Source organism: Gymnoscopelus braueri (genome assembly GCF_963280865.1).
Source record: "Gymnoscopelus braueri genome assembly, chromosome: 1".
Taxonomy (NCBI): domain Eukaryota; kingdom Metazoa; phylum Chordata; class Actinopteri; order Myctophiformes; family Myctophidae; genus Gymnoscopelus; species Gymnoscopelus braueri.
The window spans coordinates 61,816,154-61,842,608 of record NC_137603.1 but is presented as its reverse complement, the minus strand read 5'-3'; the positions used below and the strand labels follow the sequence as shown (position 1 = coordinate 61,842,608).

The window sequence follows — 26,455 nt, the reverse complement described above, 5'->3', positions numbered from 1 at the left end:
ATACAGGAACTCCTACAAATCAGAATATGATCTCATTCTCCAGATTCAGCATGAAAGCCTGTCGTAATGAAAAAGCCGTTCCTAGTACAGTACATGGACCAGGTCAAGATTAAAAGGAATTAAAATAAATTGGCCTTCATTAAAATGTATGTAGAGGTTTTATGATATCCTCAATGCCACACTGACTTTGACTTGAACTGGAACTTTATGTTTAACGAAGTGAACGTGCCAAATCTTGCCGCCACATTCTTACCGGCCATAACCATAAACTTTACATGAATGTATCATTTAGGTATTTTTATTAACTATATATCGCTGTTTATTGCCATTTTTGGTCGCTATTTTGTCTTGATGCCACAACGTAGAGCATTGGTTCTCAAAGTGGGGTCCAGGGACCCCCAGGGGTCCTTGAGGGAGTTCCAGGGGGTCCCCAGCTAAATGATAATAGGAACCAAATTGACCCTTATGGGTCTGTAGCTCTGAGAGTGTACAAATGGAACCAAATGGACCCTGATGGGTCCATTTGGTTCCATTTGTACACTCTCAGAGTTACATCAACATTGATTTTACAATATACATTGGGGTCCCAGAGATAGAAATGCCATTAAATGGGGGTCCGTAGCCTAATGCATGTCAAACTGAGGGTCCATGAAATTAAAATGGTTGAAAATCACCGCTAGAGCCGTAAAAATGGGGGTCCTTGGCATATCTTTTCAGGTAGGGGTCCGCGGGCCAATATGCGTCAATGTGGGGGTCCTTGACATGAAAAACGACTGACGTAGAGGAACCGAAACCTAAGCCATTTTACAAAAAAAGATTTTTCAAAGAAGTACTGCTTGACTCCCAAGCGGTGTGGACTGCAGACTTGCAAAGAAAAGAAATCCAAGGCACTCCATCTTTGGTGAAAAAATATTTAGAGATTTATTTTGAGCAAGGCAACATTATGACCAACGCGTGTCGACTTAATAGGTCTTCATCAGGGTCTGATGGTATAGAATTCACAACTTAGTGGCTAGCCTGCTGCCCCCAATAGAATATATTCACCATGTGAATGCTTTGGAAGGTAGCCACGGAATGCTCTACTGCCCTAAATCATCCAGACACACACAGACAGAAAAGAGAAACTAATCTCCTTGTCTCACCACGTCTGTTTACACCTGAGACACAGTCAGACTGAACAAGTCACCTTAAACTAAGCCATTTTACTTTGTATACATGTGCCTGTATTTGGAATGTACTGTAACAAATAAAGTCTTGAATCTTGAATCTAATTAGACACCCTCTATTATCTATTCGATTACTGTATACTGTATGCTTTTTGACTTTTGTATGTTGTATAATAATATTGTATACTGTAGTGTCTCATAACTCATACCTCACACCTTATCTACCCTTCTAGCATGTTATTGACAAGTAAGAGAAAGGGATATCGTCACCTTCCTAAACTAATGGCCTACGTAATTCTTTGAGGAAAATTATATTTAAGTCAGCTCCTCATGAGTCATGACACAGGCCACCTCTGGTAAAATGTTAGTATAATGGCCTATCTCCCTAGTGTGACTTAGGCCAAAGTAGGCATTTTTTTGGACTAAGTCACATGGTTTTGTGACTTGAAAAAATGGCCTAAGTCTAAAGTAAATCAGTAAATCATCAAGTCAGGTTTAATCCTAGTTAAAGCTATTTAAATCTCTTATGTTACATAACTGACAGTGTTATCTTTATGTTAATAGTCATAATTTGTTATAAACGTTTTGGGTGAAATATCATATAGTTTTGTTTTGGATAAAAAACATTTTTTTCTGAAAACCTTAAAAAAATTACTTAGGCCATTAGATTAGGAAGGTGACTATATGACAAACAGTAACGCTGTGGGTCTAACCTGATGAGGCCAATAGGCTGGTACTTGTAGAAGACACTGTAGCTGGCCCATTCCTCAAACAGCAGCTATGGAGAAAGAAAGGCTCTAGTTAGTTACTTTTCATTGGGTCAATATGTATACATTCCAGACAGACTTAACCACTTTCAACTCGGTGTCCCTGTTTTGCGCATAGCATTAAACATGAAAATATAGTATTTCAATATCCCCAAGTCTCAAAATGTATTTTCTCTACAAGCTGACCAGTCATTGCACTGCGACACATTGTTAGCTTAGATGGCGCCTATTTTCGTGCGATGGTATAAAACAAGGCATTATTTTAAAAAAAAAACTAAAAACTAAACATGAAATATGGAGATTCAAGGTTTCTGCCTGACAGCAACGATCACCTAAATGAAATGCCGCTGTGTCTTCACTCAACTTCCATTATTACAAATGATTGCAGATTTGGAAGGAGACTTGACCATTTGAAACATGTTTAAATCATTAGATCTGAGGTGATGATTATGTTCTGTCTGTAAGCTCAGCCAACGCCTTATGAGACGAGAGATTTCTCAAGCACACATCAAGACACAAAGACAGACACGGGTGAGCATGCACATATAATACACAGGCAAACCCTCTCTCTCTCACACACACAGGGATCATTGGGTAAGTGAGGTGTGAGTGTGTAGTGGATATACTGTGTGTGTGTGTGTGTGTGTGTGTGTGTGTGTGTGTGTGTGTGTGTGTGTGTGTGTGTGTGTGTGTGTGTGTGTGTGTGTGTGTGTGTGTGTGTGTGTGTGTGTGTGTGTGTGTGTGTGTGTGTATTTCATAAGGAGTGGTTTTGAGCCTTTCTGATGCTTGTGAACAGCAGAAGGAGAATTATACTGTAAGCTTGTTGCCGTGGTAACTCTTTCAACACACAGCTTCCAGTGTAATTATGGGGTGCATTAAGACAAGAGGAATGGAGAGAAAGAGAGAGAGAGAGAGAGAGGGGGGGGGGCAGTACTACGGACATCTTTCATAGTGGCTTCTGTAGAACCGTGGTTCTTTAACATTTTCCATATCAAGGACCCCCAAATTGGTATGTACTTAGCTACGGAACCCCATCTGAAAAGGTTTTGTGCCACAAGAGATGTGTGTGTAAATATTCCAAGACAGATTTTTCAAACTTCTCTCAAAAATAGCTGATCTGCAAGCTCACAAGTTCATCCAGCTGTTTTTATACAGATGAATGGAAACAATTCTAACGATTATGCAAAATACATTTTCTCAAATATTTACGATCAGGCGATAATAATAATTATTGCCATTTCAGGGTATTTAAAGTTGTATTTCTTTAATAGTTCATCTATACTGGATAACAATAGAACTACTACTACTACTACAGGAGCTGTTCCCAGTGAGAATATGAATAATACTTGAGTGTGATTATTTTGGTAAATAGTGATTGCATATAAATTATTCATGAGGCATACGAGGGCTGATTTCATTTGTGGTTGCATTGAGATTAATTTGTCCTGCATGGCTGCTAGGTGTTTCAAGGGTTATTTCATTCATAATTCATCTACAGATTCTACACTGTTTCTCAAACATACAGTAGGGTTGCGACCCAATTTGGGAAAGATGTTTTAACCTTTCTTTTTTTTTTTTTTGGAAAAACGTTTTCAAAAGTTCAGATCTACAAGCTCACGCTTGACCTTGCAGATAACCTATTCTCACCATGTCTTTTTTTAAACAGGGCTTAATGTACTTTTTTTCAATCAATTAATACAATTACAGTAAAAATCTGCATTGAGTCAGTGATATGTTTTTCATTACACAACATGTTTACTGTATGTTTATAATGTTAAAACATTACTTATTTTATATCAATTACACACCCCATGAAGCATTGAATTCATGGAATTGTCGCATTCCTAAGCCAATAATTTGATTACCGTCTCATAGCGGCTAATGTATCCGGTAGGGTAGGAGACACAAAGGAGACTCTTTATGTCTCCTACCGGAAATACACACGGTCATCAAATTATTGGCTTAGGAATGTGACAAAAACAAAAATATCTCCATGAATTCAAGGCTTCATGAGGTGTGTAATTGATTGCCTCCCCCTGGCCAGCCGGGGCGCCTGATGGAGGGGAAGGGAACTGGTTGGAATAACGTGTTCCTTCCACGCGCTACGTCCAACCAGGGAAACTCTCCCCTGTCAGGTGAGAAGAAGGTCAGTTGGCCCTCATGCATTGAAGGAGGCATGAGCTCGGCCCTGGCCTCCCTAGGTTGGCAGAGGGAAGGTAGTGCCCATGATTACATAGACAATTGACACTGGGTGTTAAAAATGGGGTTACAAAATAGTGGGATCAAAATTTGTATTAAAAAAAAGGTGTGTAATTGATACAAAATTTGCATTTTTTTGGGTAAACTATTCCTTTAAGGCCTCGCCTGCATATAGCCTGTGTGTGTAGAATGGTCAATGAGAGAACCAGATGTTACACACAACGCTAAGTGTAACTTACTAGCTTGCAATGGATAGCAGCTACAAACGCACAAAAGTTTTTTTTTAACCAATACTGAACCAAGCAACGTAAATTCGTTCTGCTAAGCATCCCTGTTGTAAAGTGACGTACTGTATGACAATGAAAGGAACAAACATGCAAGATTTGTAAAAGGTCAGCAGGCCTGAATAAACGTTGTTCAAAGTATTATTTGTGGTGTTCCCTTTAATACACATCAAGGTAGAACAACGACTGCTAATCATCCTTACAACCAACAGTGGTTTGAGAGCATAGGGGACCATTCAACATGAATGAGTTGCTCATCAGTTTTTTCTGTGGTCTTTAGTTTACATCAGTGGTGGTAACCAACCTTTTCAAGCCCAAGAGCACATTTTATTTCCAAATGTAAGCCATGATCTACCACTAAAATATGTTTAAAAAAAACACTTGTCACGATTGCAATTTCTGACAGGCTCAATGCATGTGCATACATCCACCCAAAGACTAGTAGTTTAAATACGAATAAACATGATAGTTATATAATCAATGCCTAAATATTAAGAAAAATAAATATATAAATATTAGAAATATAAATATTAAGACAAAAATACAAATAAACTTCTTCAGTTTTTTCCCCATGTCCACAAAGGACATGAAATTAATTGCTTTTACAGAGGTCTTCAATGCACAATATTTAGTTTCTCAGTTCGATGAATTTTCCACATTTACAGATATTCTGTTCAAATGACAAAAATGTATACATGACCATGTTTGCACAGATATGGTGACAGACAGGGGTGAGCTGAAGGGGGTGCTATGGGGGGTCAGCGACCCCTTAGTTCTGAGACTATGGGCTCGCGCGTGCTCCACATACACGAGCAGCTCCACATGCACGCGCGAGCACACACCGTCAGCCGCCCGCGAGCCGTCAATCATTAACACAACAACGCACCGTCAGGGGCGAGCCATCTTTAACACCTTAAACAATGGCCTCAACCTGGCTGCTTTGCATAACATTAGGCTACTCTAGAAAAGCCATGGAGTGTGAAAGGGTTTATCGCTTATCAGAGGACACAAGAGCTACAAAGTTATCCCTGTCTAGCTCTGGTCCATAGCGTTAGAAGGAGTTCTCCTTAACGTTATGGTACTTTCCATTCTTTCCCCTCGCACCGCGGTAGCGCAGCCTCTCGTCTGTAGTAAAAATAAAAAATACACTTTTGGTACTCACCAAAACAAAGACGGTTTAATGGAGTTGAAAGCCTATTCTACTAAGTGGGAACACTCTGAGCCCCCACCTCACGTCTAAAATACACCTTTTTGGCCAGAAAAGAAAATATTTCACCGGAAGGAAGAATCTGGTCAATAGGAAAATTCCATTGACCATATCTGTAGAGGGCACTGTGGAGTAACCAAAAACAGGTTTTAATTCCGGTGAAATATTTTCTTTTCTGGCCAAAAAGTGTATTTTAGACGTGAGGTGGGGGCTCACAGTGTTCCCATTTAGTAAAGTAGGCTTTCAACTCCATAAAACCGTCTTTGTTTTGGTGAGTAGAAAAAGGCTATTTTTTACATTTTTTACTTGTTTTAAAAACCACTGTTTTGAAAGCAATGTAAGTCTTTAAAAAAAAGTTATTCAAGTAAAGACAAGTTGACTGATTATTTTAAGTACTTATGTGTGGGTGAATCTATGTAAAGGGCTTGTATATAAAACTAAAAGGAAAATAAAATAATTAATTAATTGAAACAAAAATAAAAACAACAAATTAACAATGCAACAAAATAATAAGAAATATAAATACATTAATAATCACATGTTGAATACAGTATTTCAACTAGCACTGAGCTGAGTGGCTATGTGCACATGCCAGCGCGCGTGCACGTGCAGGCGTGCACGTGACGTCATAAAATATAGCCCCCATAGTTCAAAAATCCACAGCTCACCACTGGTGACTCTCAGGATCAGCCCACCTTTAATGAGGCGTCTACTTGAAGTATAAAATCTCCATATGCAGAGTCAGTGCCAGTGCTCATTGACATGACACAAGATTTTTTCCCATTCCAAGTGGCTATGACTGACTTCCAAAGTTTGCGGGCCTTGGGTAGACAACCCGGCCTGGCGGAGATTGGCGGAGATCTGAGTTCTGAGGAGGACCGTTCTAGTTAAGGCAGTCCATCAATTCTACATGGCTCAGCCCTTTAGTAACTCTTGCTTTAACTTCTCACACATCGCAGGCAACACACTTGTGCTCAGTGGTGTAAAGTAATTAAGTACATTTACTCAAGTACTGTACTTTAGTACACTTTTGAGGTATTTTTACTTAACTGGAGTATATCCAATATTCAATATTTTTTACTCCACTACGATTATTTCAGAACTTTGTTTACTAGTTACTTTGCAGATACATACATTTACATGTATTATATTATAAATCGTACATAAACCACTTTAGCCCTATTTTATACCTAGGCTATCTGAAAATAGCTGATCTACAAGCTCACAACATGTCGCATCACAACGCGTTGTGAGCTTGTAGATCTGCTATTTTCAACTACTAGCTATTTTGCTACTTTTGCACTTTTACTCAAGTAACATTTTGAACACAGGCCGTTTACTTAAAAACAGAGTATTTCTACTTTGTGGTATTGCTACTTTTACTTAAGTAAAATATCTGAGTACTTCAATTCCACCACTGCTTGTGCTCAAATGCGATCTGCTGCCATGGCACTTTGTAACGTCGGTTCTAGAACACTGTTTGAAGATTTTAATCCAGCGTTCTCCACCACTGAAAAGGCTTGCATGTCACGAGACTGCACTCGTCGTTATTTCTTGAGCGCGACCCGCTAGTTGAATTATGTGTGCGCGGAATGTACAGGAAAACAACAGCATGGCTTCCCTTGGACCAGCGTTGCCAGATTTTGTGAGAGAAACAAGCAACCAGGTCTATGAAAAGAAGTCCAAAATAAGCAACTAGGGCAGTTCAGTCAAACTTTATTGTCGAATGTTGTTTTAGAGCACTGGTTCACAAACATTTTCATGTTAAGGACCCCCAATATATTCAAGCGACTTTACAGAAAAACAAGCCCAAAGGAGCTTATAATAAGCAGACTTGGCAACACTGCGTTGTAGACAAATTCTGTGAATTGTCGATGGCTGCCCGTCTGTCACCGGGCCCACCCCGCGATCGACTTAGAAGGCTTTGATGATCTACCTGTAGATCGTAATCGACTGGTTGGTTACCCCTGGTTTACTGTACATCATTATAGTTTGACCATTTAGTTATAGTTTGATCATTTGTATAAATCATATCGTTGCTGTTGGGCAGAAACCTTGTATGTCCATATTTCATCTTTTTATGTTTTTTCATAGATTAATTCCCCAATTATACTTCATTGTATGACACTTAAAAGTAGCGAGGCAAACAGAAATGTAATTTGTATTCATATTAATACAAAAACACAAATGATTAAATGATTAATCGCAATTAATTATTTGTATGACAATTAATCATCAACTACAGCCATAATCACTGGTGTATAACTTGATCAAATTATATTATCTCTCAAAGCAGAGGAAATTTAAAGTCGTTTCCAGTTTTGCAGTTATTATGTGAGATGCAGCAACAGATCAATACTGTGGTGTGATGCGTTTGTTTATTGATTGGAAGTATTGGAAGCGGCTGTGATCGATCACATCCATTTATTGATCAATGGCTTTGTTCTCCTTACCTTCCTGTCATTGGCTTCTGCACTCATCCCCTCGATGTCTCCCTGTAAAAAACACACACACACACACACACACACACACACACACACACACACACACACACACACACACACACACACACACACACACACACACACACACACACACACACACAGTTCAAGTAGTAGCAACCACATTTAACCGCCTAATGAACCATAGCATCCCTATTCTGGGGTAAACCATTCTTTAGTTTTTATGCCAAATTAGTTTGTTAGTGGCTGTCAAGACACCTGAAGCGTGATATAGACTTCATCATACAACGGTGTTGTGCGCCCCAAATTGCCGATTTGCAAGCTCACAACATGTCGCGGATGCCACAGGTTGTGAGCTTATTGATCGGCTATTTTCGGAGCGTGACACCGTCATACGATGGAGCATGAACTGGGGATGAGTCTTCACCTTCAGAGGTGCAGTGTTTCCCCTATATGCATTAAGCAGTGGCGGGCCGCCACCCCTTAACCCATTAGGACCTGGAACGCATCAGTGTCACTTTAGATTTCTTTGGCTATTCAAAAATAGCAGATATACAAGCTCATAGCGCGGCACCGAGTGCCGCGCTATGAGCTTGTAGATCTGCTATTTTTGAAAGATCTTGTAAAAAAAATGTTTTTAAGAATCGCCTCAGGTCTTAATGGGTTAAATCTGACCGCCACAGTATGATATTTATTTTTTTACAGAGAAAATTATATCAATGCTCAAATGCATTGATATAATGCTCAAATGCTCTCAGGCAGGATGCCATCTGTGCCATCACTAGTTGTTGATGTGTGACTGACTGATTTGTATACTTTTGTCTATACTTTTGTCTAATAAAAGTATATTTTCCTAAATCTGGAGACAATTCATATGTATAAACTATACAGAGTAATACTGTGCACATGTACTATATAAGATATAAGACTTTGTGTTTGAGCATAAATATGCATTTTGAGAACTCAACATTTTTCGCGAACCCAACACCTTCAGCTTCTGGCTAGGGGAAACACTGGAGGTGAGTTAACTCATTCAGTGCCCGGCTTATTTATGGAAGTTTGGCTCTGAGTGCCAGAGCCAAAATTCATTGTAAAAAAAAAGTGCTTAGGAGCCGAGATACAGCTTTTTTCAGTAAGAAGTTAAACAAAGAGTGAATGGAGCAGAATATTTTCAAATCATGATATCTTGGGTTCTGAAAAAAAGAAGACGTCTTAGACGTCCAGTGGCACTCAGGGCTTCTGTTAAAACGGACGTCTTAGACGTCCAGTGGCACTTAAGCAGTTAATGTGATGTCAGTGAAGCAATAGGGGCTCAGAGCCTCTGCCCTGAGGAGCAAAACCCTAATATCTCCCATGGGAGAATTCCCCTTTAGGCTAGTGGTTAAGATGATGGCTTTCCACGTGGGTTTGAATCCCGGGCGTTATATATCAGCATTTAAAACATTTCATACACAAAGCTTTTTCACATTTCACACTAATGGCAGACAATTCAAACGGTGCAGAAAGCCCCATTTGCACAACAGTGCCTCTTACCCAAAACAACAGATCTACAAGCCAACAATGCATCGCATCACCATGGGTTTTCAGCTTGTCGATCTATACATTTTTTGGTGAGCGACACTCTCGCACGATGGAGTCAATGAAGTTAGTCAAACAATTCTACAAACCCTGCTCTGTGTGTGTGTGTGTGTGTGTGTGTGTGTGTGTGTGTGTGTGTGTGTGTGTGTGTGTGTGTGTGTGTGTGTGTGTGTGTGTGTGTGTGTGTGTGTGTGTGTGTGTGTGTGTGTGTGTGGGGTACTCACATCATGCAGCGGGTATGCAGAAGTGTAAACACCGTTGCCTAGGAGACTGGTTATGCCTGTAAGAGGACATTTATCAGTGGATTCATTTTAAAAATAAGGACACAGCAGCTCACACAGACTGGACTAGGTTTACATCCCAGCAGGTCAGTGGATCTCAACCTTTTTGGACCACTGGACCACCAGCATAGTTCAAACAATCCTCAAGGACCACCCCACTCCACCTCCACCACAACTAGATACTATACTGTACTACACAACTATGTACTATACTATACACACTACGAATATATAAGAAGGCATAACACATTTCTATTTCCTTTAAGTTTTTTGTATTCATATTTAACATTACTGATCTTAACCCATTTAGACCTGAGGCCGATTCTAAAAACGCCTTCTAAATCCTGACCTAGGTTTTCTGAAAAACAATTTATTCAAAAATTACAAAAAAAAAAAAACTGGTTGAGAAACAGTACAGTAGGTCAACACATGACATTCAAATACCAGATGCTTGTTGATGTTATAGTTTTGTGAAGACACATTGCCCTGCTAGGGGGAGTTTCCTGACATACATGACTGTCAAATTAAAATGTTGATATTATCCATTGATATCTTTATGAGGGAGCCACTGGATTTAAGCCTAACTGGTCAAACCAACCCCTACAGTACTATGATAGTGGTATACTGTAGTGTAGTGGTATATGATAGTGGTATACTGTAGTGTAGTGGTATATGATAGTGGTATAATGTAGTGTAGTGGTATACTGTAGTGTAGTGGTATTTGATAGGGGTATACTGTAGTGTAGTGGTATTTGATAGGGGTATACTGTAGTGTAGTGGTATACTGTAGTGTAGTGGTATTTGATAGGGGTATACTGTAGTGTAGTGGTATTTGATAGTGGTATACTGTAGTGTAGTGGTATTTGATAGTGGTATACTGTAGTTTAGTGGTATTTGATAGTGGTATACTGTAGTGTAGTGGTATTTGATAGTGGTATACTGTAGTTTAGTGGTATTTGATAGTGGTATACTGTAGTGTAGTGGTATTTGATAGTGGTATACTGTAGTGTAGTGGTATTTGATAGTGGTATACTGTAGTGTAGTGGTATTTGATAGTGGTATACTGTAGTGTAGTGGTATATGATAGTGGTATACTGGCACATTTTGGCTGATAACTACCCAGTAGGCTATAGTGTTTTCTCTGAGCTCTAAGTGAGCTCTATTATTCCACTGACATTGTGCAAGACTAACGACAGCCACATCTAACCATCAAAACAAGTAAAGACTGTACATAGGATGGTGATATTAGATGCAATAAAAACAGGTGTTCTTGTGGTGGGCTGTCCCTTTTCATTAGGACATCGTTAGCACCAGCTGTACTGATTCTGCTGCGTCTCAACCCATCAATCAATGCTGTCAGGTCCGGTTTATGTATAATGTTACATGTGGGAACAGTACTCAAAGATAGAGGGTGAATGAAATCCTTTAGAAATTAACTGTATTATATTGTGAATTGTAAACAGAGGAATAGTAGTTCATTTCTATAAGGATGTGTGTCTTGTGTTAAAGATATAAAAACGTCTGCTCACCCATGGAGAATTTAGCTCTGGTGCAGCGAGTCCTTTTCAACACTTCATACACCTGACATGATGTGACAGAAACACACAATGTTACCACAATATACTGTACGACACATGACACAATTACAACACGACACACACAACACAACTTAACAACTTTCAACCAGGCTGGCGTCCCTAATTTGGCATATCATTATAATGTAGGTGGGGTTAACAAATCTATTTAAAAACATAGCTATTATTGAAATAGGGCTTAAACGGACACTTCAAACATTTTCAACCTTATCTTCATATAGCTGGTCCTCAATGCCCATTATACAGTACAATGGCACAATTTCTGTGTACTCACTCAGTGTAGTACCTTTTAAATTAGCTTCTAACCATGCGCTCGGCACTCAACTAGACCCTCTCTGTGCTCAAATTCTATTATTTTCTACTATTCAATTTTTTTCTGTATTGAAAATGTTCCAAACCGTGACACCACTGTGCGCATTGAACCAAACCGTGAATTCTGAGACCTGTTACATCCCCACTCATAATAATACTATCACTATTATATAATATCACAATTATTATTCACCGTTGAGTGCTGTGAACCTCACTCCAGGCACCTTATGAGACGTGGTATGAGCAGAATGAAGGGCCTTGGGAAGCAGCTGGGTGAGCACTGCTCCAATTTCTACAGTAATGGGAGTTTATTGATGTTTCTGCTTGTGAGCGAACAGCCTGGGACTCATATTACGGCCCACATTGACACGGTCATTCCAATAACACCCAGTCAATGCCATTATATAATCGTTAATTAACTATCTCATTTGGAAGCGGTGTGTGTGTGTGTGTGTGTGTGTGTGTGTGTGTGTGTGTGTGTGTGTGTGTGTGTGTGTGTGTGTGTTTATTACTATACTTGTGAGGGCCAAATATCCCCACAAGTATAGTAGAATTTGAGAAATAGACCAATAAATGGTGTGGACCATTTTCGGTAACACTTTACTTAAAGGTTGTGTCTAAAATGCATTATAATTGTGTTTATAATGCATTATAATGCACATAAGGCTTCATAACACTCGTTATAAATGTTTAGAATTAAGCATAACAACTTATAACAAAGACACTTTATAACTGACTATGTTATGGTACTTATTATGTGCTGTTCCACTGAGCACTAATACTTCATAAATGTTGTTATAAGTTGTTACACATGATTATAAACATTTATAATGAGTGATATAATGCCTTATAAGCACATAATAAAGGTGTGTGTGTATTTCCTGTGCAAATTGTATAGGTTCTCTTAACCACTTGAACCCTAGCATTCAGTACTCAATTAGAGTATTCAATACTCACAAAATAATTCTGAGCTTGTGAGCTTGTAGATCAGCAAAGATATTTGGTGTGGAGGGAAACAATTTGGGGGCCTAATATAGAGCCCTGGGGGACCCCGAAGTATATAGGGTTAAGTGGAACTATTCTAAGTCATGGATTAGATACAGTTATACTGTACACGTACGAAAGGGATATTGAACTGTGTGTGTGTTTACATATGTATCCGTGTCACAGGTGAGGAGACACAAGAGTTGTGATCCAGTACTTACGATGGAGCTTCTGGTTTTACTGTCAAAGAATTTGTCTCTGTCAGAAAGATCGAACCTGGAAACAAAGAACAACACAGAGTTGTGGTTTAGATTAGATAAGAATAGATAACAAAATGTCAAAAGGTCATGTCTCACCTAGACACAGGATCGGACACAAATTTTGACCTGATGGTCAAGATTCAATTCATCCCTTGGGCCAGCAGGCCGGCTCTATTAGCTCAATGGTAAAAAAAAAATCAGCACTTGCACAGTAAACCGGGTTCAAATCCCGGGTAGAAGAGGAAAGTTACAGTTAGTGCAGCTTTAATTCTACAGCTTTAGCATTTACTGCAGCAAACCTACAAAGAACTATTGCATTCACTGTGGTGACACTGTCAGCAGTCTTCTTGTGAAACTATTTAATCAGCAGAAGTATTTGCCAGAGTGTCATTTAAACTTCTAAGAATATTTTTCAATATAATGCTGACAGAAGAAATGGACTGCAACCCATCCAGAAGTACCATTACCTGATTGGTATCAATTTAATTCCAAGTCAATAAATACCTGCCTTTTTCAGCATTTGTCAATAAATGTCATTAAGTTTTCCTGAACACCGTACACTAAATGACAATAAAAATGACATACGTAGACAACTATAAAGTGTAATACAATTGTACATTTAATCAGAAACAGCTACCATTAACCACATGAACCCTCACATCCCTATTCTGGGGCAGACAATTGGCAAGAATAGCAGATCTACAAGCGTTGTTAGCTTGTAGAGCAGCTATTTTTGACAAAGATAATTAGTGTAGAGGAGCCCTGGGGAACACCGGCCAATGTTGTATAGTAGAGGACTTCATAATAGGCCAGCAGGACAAAGACAAAGACTATGACATTTTCTTAATGTGGCGGTTGCATTCCTTCATTTACATGCGGTCTTTAGCCATTTCTCAAAAAGAAAGAAAAGCCGGGGAGTGGGGGGGGGGGGGGGGGGGGGTTACCCAATCTACCCATTTCTTCCTCCAAACAGAATTGATTTATTGTCGTGCCGTAGTAAACAGCACCACAGAGAACCTCATTTAAGATGCCGAAACCAGCAGAGTCTCTGATGATTTGGGAACAACGGCACTGATCAATAGTGAGATTTCCACTTTTTAGGCGGTTAATTGCATGTCGCCTTTTAACTCCATGGTGTATTTGTTTGTTTGTGTGTTGTTGTACTGTACTGTGTACAGTGCCGTGCTAACTAATTACTCCTAGCGGGATTAATAAAGGTGCTTATTGAGTTGCGGTCTTACTGAGCAGATCATCCATGTCAGGACGGGCGTAAACCTTGTATGTCTGTAAAACCGTTACTTTTCATGGAAAAAGAACCCGTGTTCCAATGGATACAATGTAGTTACTATTTAGAAACAAGCTTCCATCTTCATAAAATCCACAGACACACTTAACCATTATCAATTAAAAAAATGTCTCAAAAATAGCACATCTCTACAAGCTTAAAACGTGTCACTTCTTTTTTTTTTGTAATTTGGAGTAGCCAATTATTTTTAGCCCCTTTTTCTCCCCAATGTAGTCGTTATGCCAATTAATTCCTCCCACTGCTTGCCACCGCTGTCGTTCCCAATGGCTCACTTGGCAGTGAGGAGCCCCCAACGGGAGGACGTCGTAGAGCCTATGTCCTACTACTCCCGCTCATTCCTCGCTGACAGGTGGCGCCCCCCAGCACGTAGGAGTACTTGCAGAGACAAATATCATCCTCCCCCACCCCAGCCTCCCTCCCCCCATAGAGGAGAGATCTGCTATTTTTGAAAAATGTTGTACGCTTGTAGATTTACGCTACTTTCGTGCGACGCTCTCGTGCAACAAAGTAGGGCAGGGGTCTTCAACAGGGGGTCCGGGACCCCTAGGGGGTCCTCAGAGTTACTACAGGGGGTCCGCCAAATCTTTGTGTGATATGATTATTTTTTTGTTGCCTTAACCACTTGAACCCTAGCGTCCCTTTTCTGAGGAGAACTTTAGCCAAAAATAGCAGATCTACAAGCTCACAACGCCTCGCGCTGCGAGGCGTTGTGAGCTTGTAGATCTGCTATTTTTGGCAGAGGTATAGGTGTAGAGGGAAAAAAGAACAGTAAACGTAAACAAAAAAAGCTGAATCTATAACACAATAGTATACAATATAGAGGGGGTCCCTGCTTCATCTCTCTCTCTCAGCTAGGGGGTCCTTGGGCTGAAAACGTTGAAGACCCCTGAAGTAGGGAATTAGTATATTTTTTTTACATAAAAAGTTGAAATGTGGAGATACAAGGTTTCTGTCCGACCGCAACGAGATGAATAAGAAGTGAAGATGAGAGCAGAGATATGTCCTGCAGGCAGCTTGTTAGTCAGAGCTGTAAATATAGCCTGTTAGCCTGCAGAGCCCACAGCCCACTCCATCCAGCCAGTGTGCATTACAAGATGCTGCAACAACACATCACTGCCTCCCTCGCCAATATGTATGTTATATCCCCTCACAGGGCTCGGCCATTATGGGCAAAATCAAATATAAAACTATTTTTTGCCAGACCCAGGGGGTCGGCCTACAGGAGGCTTTGTCTGTCGGTCGGTCGGTCGGTCGGTCTGTCGGTCTGTCCCTCTTTTCCTCCCCAGCCATTCAACCACCAGGGGCAACAAGGGACAGGTGAATGTAATCAGACTGGAAGGTTTGTCTAGCATATACACAAATCTACAACCAAATACCCCTATACACCCCCACCATGCTGTATTTAATTCCAACAAAATGTTAATACGGCCTAAAATGATTTATACTTTTAACTTATAAGGTGGTGGCTTTTTTTGTAGTTGATTGCATTAAATTCATTTAAAACGTATTGCTGTTGTCCGCTGGATTACTTTTAGGCAATTTTGTTGTTCTACATAACTTATTTCAGAGGTTTATTACTACACAAGCATAGTAAATTACCTAAACTTATGAAATGCTGGATTCAAAGCCCTTCTGCCCATATTCTGTTCTATTCTATTCTGTGACTGACTGAATGTAATCAGACTGGAATGTTTGCTGGTCTAGCCTATACACAAATCTACAACCAAATACCCCTATACACAAAATGCTACACACACACAAAATGCCTAACATGATTTATACTTTTAACTTATAAAGTGGTTTGTAGGTGTGTTGCCTACTAGGAATTAGTTCCTTCTGGGTCTAGCAGAACCAGGTCTCCTGGTCTTGTTACCAATACCACCATAGCGATATTGTGACGATAGTATACATTTCTTTTTTCAAAAATGTATATATTTTTTGCCGGACCCAGGGGGTCTGGCTTACATGAGGCTTTGTACCTGTTTTCTCCATGGGCATGGTCACTTTGTCCTTAGGCCCCAGCCATAAAAGTCTGTCCCCCTTTCGTCCATACATGGGCATAGACACAGGCTGACACGTCATGTGAAGTCTGGGTCTGGCAGAACCAGGTCTCCTGGTCTTGTTTACCTATATACAAGCTCACAATGTGTTGTGGGCTTGTAGACAGCCTATTTTTGTACAATAAGTACAAATTTAGGCTTAAATTATTAAAATGGCAGGCTAGTAAGCCTATAAACCAGTGGTTTTCAACCTTTTTCATGCCAAGGACCCCTAAATTGATATACATTCGGCCGCGGACCCCCATTTGAAAATGTTTTGTGTCAGGGACCCCCAGAAGCAAAGATATGCACACTTTTTCAAGGATTAAAAAAAATAGCAGATCTACAAGCTCATAGGGCGGCACTCGGTGCCGCGCTATGAGCTTGTATATCTGCTATTTTTTAATAGCCAAAGCTAAGTGGTTAAAAATGATTGCGACGCTATGTTAACTCATTTCGCTGGGGACCCCCTGGTACTCCCTCAAGGACCACTGGTGGTCCCCAGACCACTGGTTGAAAACCACTGCTATAAACTGTTTCCTACTGGAGGATGGAGGACAACGTTTTGAACAGCTTCCACCCGGCTCCCATCAGACTGCTGAACAAGGCCTGATCACCACCTGTCACCATGGCTGACCTGTCAACTGGAACACTTCACTTGTAACAGACCATTCCCCCCCCCTCCCCTCATGTGGCTACAGGATGTTCCTCTGTGGACCTGCCATGTGGATTTGATTTAACCTGTGAAGTTTCTGCATGCCTGCCATGTTTTTTACCCTGCTGTAGCTTTCTAACCTGAACTGGGAAACAAACTATAAACTCAGCCTATAGGGTTTCACGCGCTTGTTCATTTACAGTAGCTGACAGAAATCATTACGTTACAGTAATGATGCACATTAACCCATTAAGACCTGAGGCCGATTCTACAAAATGTCTTCTAAATCACAACAGTATTCTGAAAAAACGTATGTTTCTATATCAGTGGCGCTCAAACTTTTTCATGTCAAGGACCCCCAAAATGATGATGTATTTGGCCGCGGACCCCCATCTCAAAATATGTTGTTCCAGGGACCCCCAGAAGCAAAGATTTGAGTTAAAAATGTTCGCTTTAAAAATATATATATTCAAAGGTTTGCACAAGTTTTCATGATTTTTCAAAAATCAGCAGATCTACAAGCTCGTAGCGCGGCACTCGGTGCCGCGCTACGAGCTTGTATATCTGCTATTTTTGAATAGCCAAAGTGTAAAAGAATGCTTTTTAGCTCAAATCAAAAAGATGCGTTCCAGGTCTTAATGGGTTAAATAAACCCATGGGTTAAATAAACCCCTTTTTGCTATTGGTACAGTACATAAATCCTTCCAACCCAGCCGTACTGTAAACGCGACCTCTGTTTCAATGTGCTTCTCCTCTGGTCCTCAATGTGTCAGGCAGGACGGATGGGTACCGTGACTTCTTGTACCGACCGATTACAGATGGTTCCTTGTGGGCAATGTACTCGAGTTTAACGGGGATTCCTGCATAGCAACCCCCTCTGTTCTGAAGTACGGTTTGCTAGACCCGTGATGGAGGCTGCACCAGAGCATCATGGTTGGTAGATGGCTGACATGATGATGAAGGGCCCTGGGGCAGCGACGAGGCAAGCCCACCACCCTGAAGCCATTTATTCTACCTCAGCTTGGACGTGAAATATTCCCAGACACATCTGAGGTTGATTAACCCATTAAGACCGGAAAAGCGCCTGTGTCATTTTAAGATTTCTTTGGGCTATTCAAAAATAGCAGATCTACAAGCTCATAGCGTGGCACCGAGTGCCGCGCTATGAGCTTGTAGATCAGCTATTTTGGAAACATCGTGAAAATGTGCGCAAATCTTTGAATATATAATATATTTTTCAAAGCGAACATTTGTAACTCAAATGGTATTGCTTCTGGGGATTCTACATATGTCTTCTAAATCCTAACAGTAAAAAAAAATTAAAATAGGTTGCTTATGTTGCTTTTTTCATGTCAAGGACTCCCAAAAATGATATGCATTTGGCCGCAGACCCCCATCTCAAAATATTTTGTTCCAAGGACCCCCGGAAGCAAAGATTTGAGTTCAAAAATGTTTGCTTTAAACAATATATATATTTTTTGCACAAATTTGGTCATGATTTGCACAAATTGGTCATGATTTTTCAAAAATAGCAGATCTACAAGCTCATAGCGAGGCACTCTCGCAAGTTCTGCGCTATGAACTTGCAGATCTGCTATTTTTGAATAGCCAAAGAAATCTAAAAATGACAGATGCTTTCCCGGCCTTAAAAGGTTAAAAGCACAGCGAGTGTGACAAAAATGACCAATTCTGGTGGCAAACAGCAGGAGCGCTCATGTCTCAAATTGTCATCCACGTGGCTCAGTTGAAAGTAAATTAGTACCCTTTGTTTGAATTATTTATGTATGTACCATATATAAACTGATTGTTGGAGCCCCGGACTAACGCATGTGCTCTGCAGGGCTGCAGCCCGGGGCGCGAGGCTGCAGGGGAACACATCCCCCAGGCAGTGTGTGTGAATGCGGAATGAGGCTTCAGCGCTCTCTGACATAATGACACGTTTGTTGACGCCATTCTTGTGCACATTTCGGAGCTGTACAGTACACTACAGCAGTTTAACCCATTAAGACATGAGGCAGAGTCTGCAAATGTCGTTTAAATCCAAACAGTTTTCTGAAAAACTATGTTGCTATATCAGTGGCTCTCAAACTTTTTCCATGTCAAGGACCCCCAAAATGATATGTATTTGGCCGCAGACTGGCATCTAAAAATATTTTCCAGTTTTTTTTTTTTAATGTAAGCACGCATCTACAAGAAGTTGATCTTGACCATGGACTGTATCCGTCAGCTGCAGATGAGTTTCCTTTGCTTAATGTTTTATGTAAAGCACATTGAATTGCCTTGTTGTTGAAATGTGCGATACAAATAAACCAGCTTAGTGGCATCGCTCAGCGACTATGTCGCTGGCCTCCGAGAACAATGGGAAATATTGTTCAAAATCAGAGCTAATGACATGTCACCCTAGTGTCTCCGAAATGGTTCACCTGATATCTTATCGTTTCATTGCACAGAATGTTATTTAGATAGCATGTTGTTTAGACAGACGCTAGGTTCATTGCAGAGAGAACGGTGAGTGTAGTTAGGATAGCAGGTAAACATTCTATTTATGAGAATAATGACCTTGTTTATTGTAAGTCACTCTGGATAAGAGCATCTGCTAAATGCCTAAATTGTAAGTGTAATTGTAACAGAGAGTTCAGAAGCGCATGAAGGCAGGCTGATGAACCGCCGAGGCCTGACGCTTAAAGGGATTGTTGGCAACATTAAGCCTAAATTTGAAAAATATCTATATATATATATTTTGCATTTTTTCCCCTCTATCAGCCACTATATAATGATACTGGGGTGTTTTCCTGCATTGACACACAGGTCCTCTTTCTGAAATCGTATTTTCCCTACTGTTTATGTTTGTAGCGGGCCGTAAATTAACGCACGCATGTGCGCATCCGTGCGCGTCCGTGTCCGTGTGAACTTTTTACTTTCGGTTTGAAAACGCTCTCAAACTTCGTTTTTGAGGCACATAATTTACTTTTCAGATAGCGTTTGGATAGAATTTAGTTGTTTAACTTCATATATGTGGTCAATTTGTCATGAAAGAGCCTATTTAAAAATAAAAATTCAGAGAACCGGCAGGGGCGGGCAGTTCCGCGAATTGTATCCGAATAAAGTAACCTATATTCGGCATGGCCCGTTTAGAAGTCCCCTTAACTCTATGGAAGTCCTCCCTACGTCACCCCCTGGTGGTCGGGGAAACGAACTGCTGGAGTTTTTTTCTTTGTTTATCTCTGAATCGCCTACAATCCCTTTAACTAAATATGGCCGGAAAAGCGAGGATTTCTGTTAATGGGTTAAAGTGTTGTGTTCACTGCAATTGTTGACAGATTGGTATCAGAAGTAGACTGAAGATATTAAGCACAGCAGGAAATTGCACAGAACCTGTTCCTAGCCCTCTGCACAGTAATCTGGCCCTTGTTGGGGCAGTTAACAAAATGGTACATATTCAATACATTATTTTCCTCCACATAAGATATAAAGCCATTATGGAAATGTACCTTTGAAAACAAGTTGCATACTAATAACCTGATTAACTTCAACTTGACCCGATTACAGCAATGCACTTCAGCAATTATTATCTATAGGTCTTAGCCTGATTATCTGAACTACTACTACTCAACCTGGTATCCCTATTTTGGTCATGAAATCATGGGCGAAATAAAGAAAATCCAATATGATCAAAAATAGCTAATCTACAAACTCACAACGCAAAGGGATGCAACGTGTTGTGAACCTATACATTAAATAGGGCTTAAGGGGTTAATTGGAGTACGGTCATTATCAAGGAAATCATAACCCAGTTAGCACATCTAGATAAACAATGTCTTCAGAGTCCCAAAAGCATGTTTTTGAAAGTTGTAGACAGTAAAGTAGACAGGGCAAAAGGAATGATCGCACACCAACATATCAATAAAGGGAATGTCCACAGAGGGTTGGCAGACCAAAACAAATGTGCTACCAAAAAGTGCAGTGGGAACAGAAACGTTTGGTTTAAAAGACAATCCCCATGAGTCAGACATCAGTCAGACTGATGGCAGACTGAGGATGGTTTTGGTAGCACCTTTTGTTTATTGTTTAAACCATCCAACTGAGGACATTCCACTTGATATGTTGGTGTGCGAGCATTCCTTTTGCTCTCTTTGTATTTTGTTTGGCCTATGTATGTACCGGACCGGAATACCTGTTTATTTGGAGCTCAAACTTTTTTTCCTCATCTTTAGTTTTTACACAACAGAACGTGACAGTAGAATTCTTTCCAAACAAAGAGCAACATGATCTTCCAGTTTGCAAATCTAATGACTGTTAGCTGCGATAAAGGAGCCATTATAAACCACTTGGTCTGTTCAAACTGAATGTTGTATACATCTTAACTCACACATTCAACCTACAGCTGGTCACAGGTCAAAACTAATGACCAGCTTGTTGTCTGTTACTGTGATGCACAGTAATGCTCCTGGAGGAAGTAGAGCTATTATGAGCCATTTTAAAAGAATCGACTGAACAATCACATCTACATCATTATTTACAGTAACTAGAGAACTGTGTGCATGTACACATTGTCTCTGTATGGTTAGCCTCTCTCAGGTATTAAAGCAAAATAAAATCTCATGACTTAAACATGTTGTAAGGCCAAGTCCCAACAACCCCCCCCTCCCCCAACACACACACATGCACACTTGCACGCACACATGCACACACACATGCGCACACACGCACACACACATGCGCACACACGCACACACACACACAAAATGATGTCTATTATTGCCGTAGGGCTTAACTTTACTAGCCACATGGGTTAAGGTTATGCCTGATTTATATGTCGCACTGCAACACGTTAGAGATTTTAGTATTTAGAAGTCCAATCGTCCTTTAGAGAAAGCCAAGAGTTTTGGCAAGAGAAAGACGTGTCTGTCTGTCTGTCTGTCTGTGTCTTTCTCTCTCTCTCTCTCCTTCTCTCTCTCCTTCTCTATCTCTCTCTCTTATCAGGAAGTGGTCTGTTTAGAGAGATTTGGTTTCAAAGCTGTGATGTGACAAATATGTACAGGTATAATCTGAAACGGGAAGAATTCATTGTGCTCTCACCATTGTATTGACTGTTCCTCCTCACCCAGCTACAGTACAATACATGAATAACACATTGATTCACCAGGGTGACCACATGCCCTGAAACCAGGAAGGGCCGTGCTCCGCCCCGGTCCACCCTTATCTGTTAGTGTAGGGCTGTTCACACCAAGAACGATAACTATAACCAGAGCTATAGATATACCCCATTAAGACCTGAGGCCAGTTCTACAAATGCCTTGTAGAATGTAGTTTGAAGATATTTCAAAAATGTTCAAAAATAGCAGATGTAGGAGCGCCCGCTGGCCTAGCGGTCCAGGCGCATACCATATATGCTGGTAATCCAGCTTGACAGCGTGTCGCGAGTTCGACTCCCGATCCCGAAGACCTTTGCTGTGTGTCACCTCCCCCATCTCTCTCCCCATTTTCTGTCAGCCCACTATCCTATCAATAAAGGCAGAAAAAGCCCCAAAAAATATCTTTAAAACATGTTTAAAAAATAGCAGATGTACAAGCTTGCAGCGCGGTACGAAGTGACGCGCTGTGAGCTTGTATATCTGCTATTTTTAGCCAACGCTAAAATCTAAAATGACACAGATGCTTTCCCGGTTTGAATGGGTAAAAAAAAATTCTAACTCAAGCAGATGACAAAGTTCACACCGCAACTATAATGACAATGACAATGGTGAATATCTTTGGGATCATTTTCATAGATTCGTCTGGTTTCAGTTTCAGTGTGATTTGATGAATGTTTGAAACACTATATCCAATCAAAATCCATCTGCATTCACAGCAGACATGTTTACAGAACAGTGCAGAGTCCCAAGTTTGTGTCGGCTGGTCGGCACCGTCGCATCGCAGTGTGGTTCGTAGTGTGATCGTTATGGTTAGTGTCATCTTTATCGTGGTGGAAAGTAACTTTTACTTAAGTACTGTACTTAAGTACAATTTTGAGGTATTTGGACTTCCAATTTCCAATTTCCAATACTTTTACTTCTTACTTCTATCTCAGAGGCAAATATTGTACTTTTACTCCACTACAATTATTTGAAAACTTTAGTTACTAGTTACTTTGCAGATATAAATTATTATATTATAAAACATACATTAACCACTTCAGCCCTATTTTATACATAGGCTATTTGAAAATAGCCGATCTACAAGCTCACAACGTGTCGCGTCGCGACGCGTTGTGTGCTTGTAGATCTGCTATTTTCAAACATTTTAGTACTTTGACTTTTGGTACTTTAAGTACATTTTGATATCAATACTTTTGTACTTTTACTCAAGTAAATTTTGAATTCTGGACTTAACAGAGTATTTCTACTTTGCAGTATTGATTCTTCTTTTACTTAAGTAAAACATTCGAGTCATTTTTCCACCACTGAGTTAGAGTCATCCTAGTTATCATTCTCAGTGTGTGGTTGATCAGAGCAGAAGGGCTTTGACTTACAGGTGCTCCTTCTCTCTGGAGAAAGCGTGAGAGAGACACTTGATGTTCTGCGCTCGGGTGGACTCCATGTCCACCTTGGGGTGAAGCGGAGCGGTGACTTTGTGGATGAACAGTCGGATCTTCTCCACCACGTTGCTGCCTTGGTTCACTTCATACACCTGTGTTGAAAGAGGACGGACGCAGTCGATTAAACACACGAACACTAGCCAACCCGACTCTGGCCATGTCATAGCAGGCCAGCATTCGATTAAAATATAGGCAAACATTTGGTGAAAATCGTCGATCTACAATCTTGTGACGAGTTTTCAGGGAAAGATAGCAATTTTATGCAATCCCGAGAGAGAACTCCACAAAGATCATCAGCTTCCATTTTATAGTGTTCCAGTTCCAATTTTGTCTGGTCTTTTCCCCTCCCCACCACGTTCAATTTCACTTGATTATATTGTATCCTATGAGTTCTTTCTCCTGATTGGTATCTGACCTGAAAATGTATTTTCTGTTTACTAAAGAGCTGGACAGTGGGGGAGACCACTGTTACTGAACACACACTCTCTGAGTTATAAATGGATACATTAAGGAGGGGAAAATAGAGCCAGAGTCATTTATGGAGAGATGGACCATTAAAATGAAACCAAACAATACAAGGAGATGTTGCACTGCATATCAAAACAATTGTTTATGGGGTCTATGTTTTTTACATTTACTCTAAATAGAGCCAGGAGACATTACACCGTACATCAAACCAAACAAAAACAAATGCCTTGTAGTTAAATGAAGCTTAGAAAATAGGTTAAAAATACTACTTGTTGACTCAGTATATATTAGATAATATCGTCACTGTCGGGCGGAAATCTTCTATGTCTAAAAGTGAAACTTTTCAGTTCTTTGTTCCAATATAGTTATTTAGTCACAATCCATCCACTTTATTGTCTTTGCATTTTCAGCACTTCCATTGCACAGACTATTAAGTCTGTTGGCTCACACTATTTTCAAATCCTTCCGCCTGCCTCGAGAGAGACTATAGGGCTTCTGACATGTCACCACGACAACCGGACTCTCATGACATCTGATAACTGATAGAAATCAACCCAAATGAATGCATGTGAATGTTGAATGCACGCTTTACCTTTTTGGTGGGCATCTTGAGCTTCATGAACTCTGCCTCTCGACACAGAACCTTCCAGGGTGCGTGGATCTTCAGGAAGCCTAGCCCAGGTATCTTACCCTGGAGGACAATGACACATTAAAGATTGTCCTTTTCACACAACTGGATAGGCGCGCGCTAGCGCACGCACGCACGCACGCGCGCGCGCGCGCGCGCACGCACGCACGCACGCACGCACGCACACACACACACACACACACACACACACACACACACACACACACACACACACACACACACACACACACACACACACACACACACACACACACACACACACACACACACACACACACACACACACACACACACACACACACACACACACACACACACACACACACAGCTCCCTCTCTCTCAATACAAACTGATGGTCACTCGACCATGCTCTCTCCGTCAAGACAACGTTACGTTTCGCTTTCGTTTTCGCCTCGTGAAAGCGGCCCGCTCCTCTAGTAGGCTCTCAATAGAAATGTGGTCAAAGAATAAAATACGATGCCCTTTGGCTATTTTTTATTCACCATTCCCATTAAACCATTTGAAATCAAACACTAGCCGACACAAATGTAGACATAACAAAACAAATAGTAAATGTAGGCTACACAATTATGAAGATAAAGAGTACAGCTCAGCATACCGTGCACAGCTACAGTACCACAAAACCTTTTTGTATCCATTAGGCATTTAGTCCCATAAGTTCCATTTGGTTCCATGTATATGTTACAGTATGATTGGAGAACCAGTACGATTGAAGAAAGCGCGCTCGTTTTTACCACCCACCCAGCACTAGAGGGAGCCACAAGCCAGGCTTGTGCACAAACATATATGGCCACACACACACACACACACACAGTCACACACACACGCTCATGCTTTTTTTGGTTTATTGAAAGCAGGACTGTTTAGATACTTTTATTGTGTTCTGGCTTTTGTTTTACTTTCTCCCTGACACACACACACACACACACACACACACACACACACACACACACACACACACACACACACACACACACACACACACACACACACACACACACACACACACACACACACACACACACACACACACAGTGATCCATGAAAAGAACTATTCTGTCCCTATCGGTTTACAAATCAAACGGCGCTGAGTCGACTAGTGGAGCGTCGGCCGGTCAGCGCGGGCACTCGCGCCTGGAGGCGCGAGGGCGCGCTTCCTCGGCCTCAAGCTCCACTAAATCGGCGCGCCTCCGTCATGGACAAGTGTGTGCGTGTGAACGCGTGTTCAGCGTTCCCCTCATAGATATTATGGTTCCCCTAGCGTAGCTTCCTGGTTGCTATGTGGGGGGGAACAACAAAAGACAGGTCCGCTCGGCGCATCAAAGCCCCGCCTCTCCGCGTTCTCGAGGAGGAGAAGGAGAGAAGGAGAGGACGGGACGGTTTATTACGCGAGGAGGAGGCTCCTCTTCCTCGCGTAATAAACCCACGCCTCGCAGCGCCGCGTCCTCCTTCTCCTCCTCGCGAGCCTCGCTAATAGACCCTGTCTCGAAAATCCCCGCCTCGCCCCGAAGGAGCCCCGTGCCTAAAAACGAGCGCTCTGTCTTCAATCGTACTGGTTCTCCAAACGTACTGTGACATATACACTCAAGAGTTACAGTCCTGTAAGTGTCCATTTGGTTCCTAACTATCAAAATTAGCTGTGGAC

General features: G+C 41.0%; 1 protein-coding gene across 5 annotated transcripts in view; it reads right to left on the bottom strand.

Annotated features, from left to right (window-relative positions):
* ano1a (anoctamin 1, calcium activated chloride channel a) overlaps positions 1-26,455 on the bottom strand; it is a 107,503-nt gene that overhangs the window by 46,083 nt on the left and 34,965 nt on the right. For all 5 annotated transcript variants that reach the window (XM_080435571.1, XM_080435572.1, XM_080435570.1 and 2 more), the window contains 7 exons: positions 24,733-24,831; positions 23,607-23,764; positions 13,057-13,111; positions 11,474-11,525; positions 9,888-9,943; positions 8,077-8,118; positions 1,880-1,944 (listed from right to left, as the gene is read on the bottom strand). In XM_080435571.1, coding sequence (XP_080291697.1) covers positions 1,880-1,944; positions 8,077-8,118; positions 9,888-9,943; positions 11,474-11,525; positions 13,057-13,111; positions 23,607-23,764; positions 24,733-24,831 — 527 coding nt within the window. The remainder of the gene's footprint in view (positions 1-1,879; positions 1,945-8,076; positions 8,119-9,887; positions 9,944-11,473; positions 11,526-13,056; positions 13,112-23,606; positions 23,765-24,732; positions 24,832-26,455) is intronic.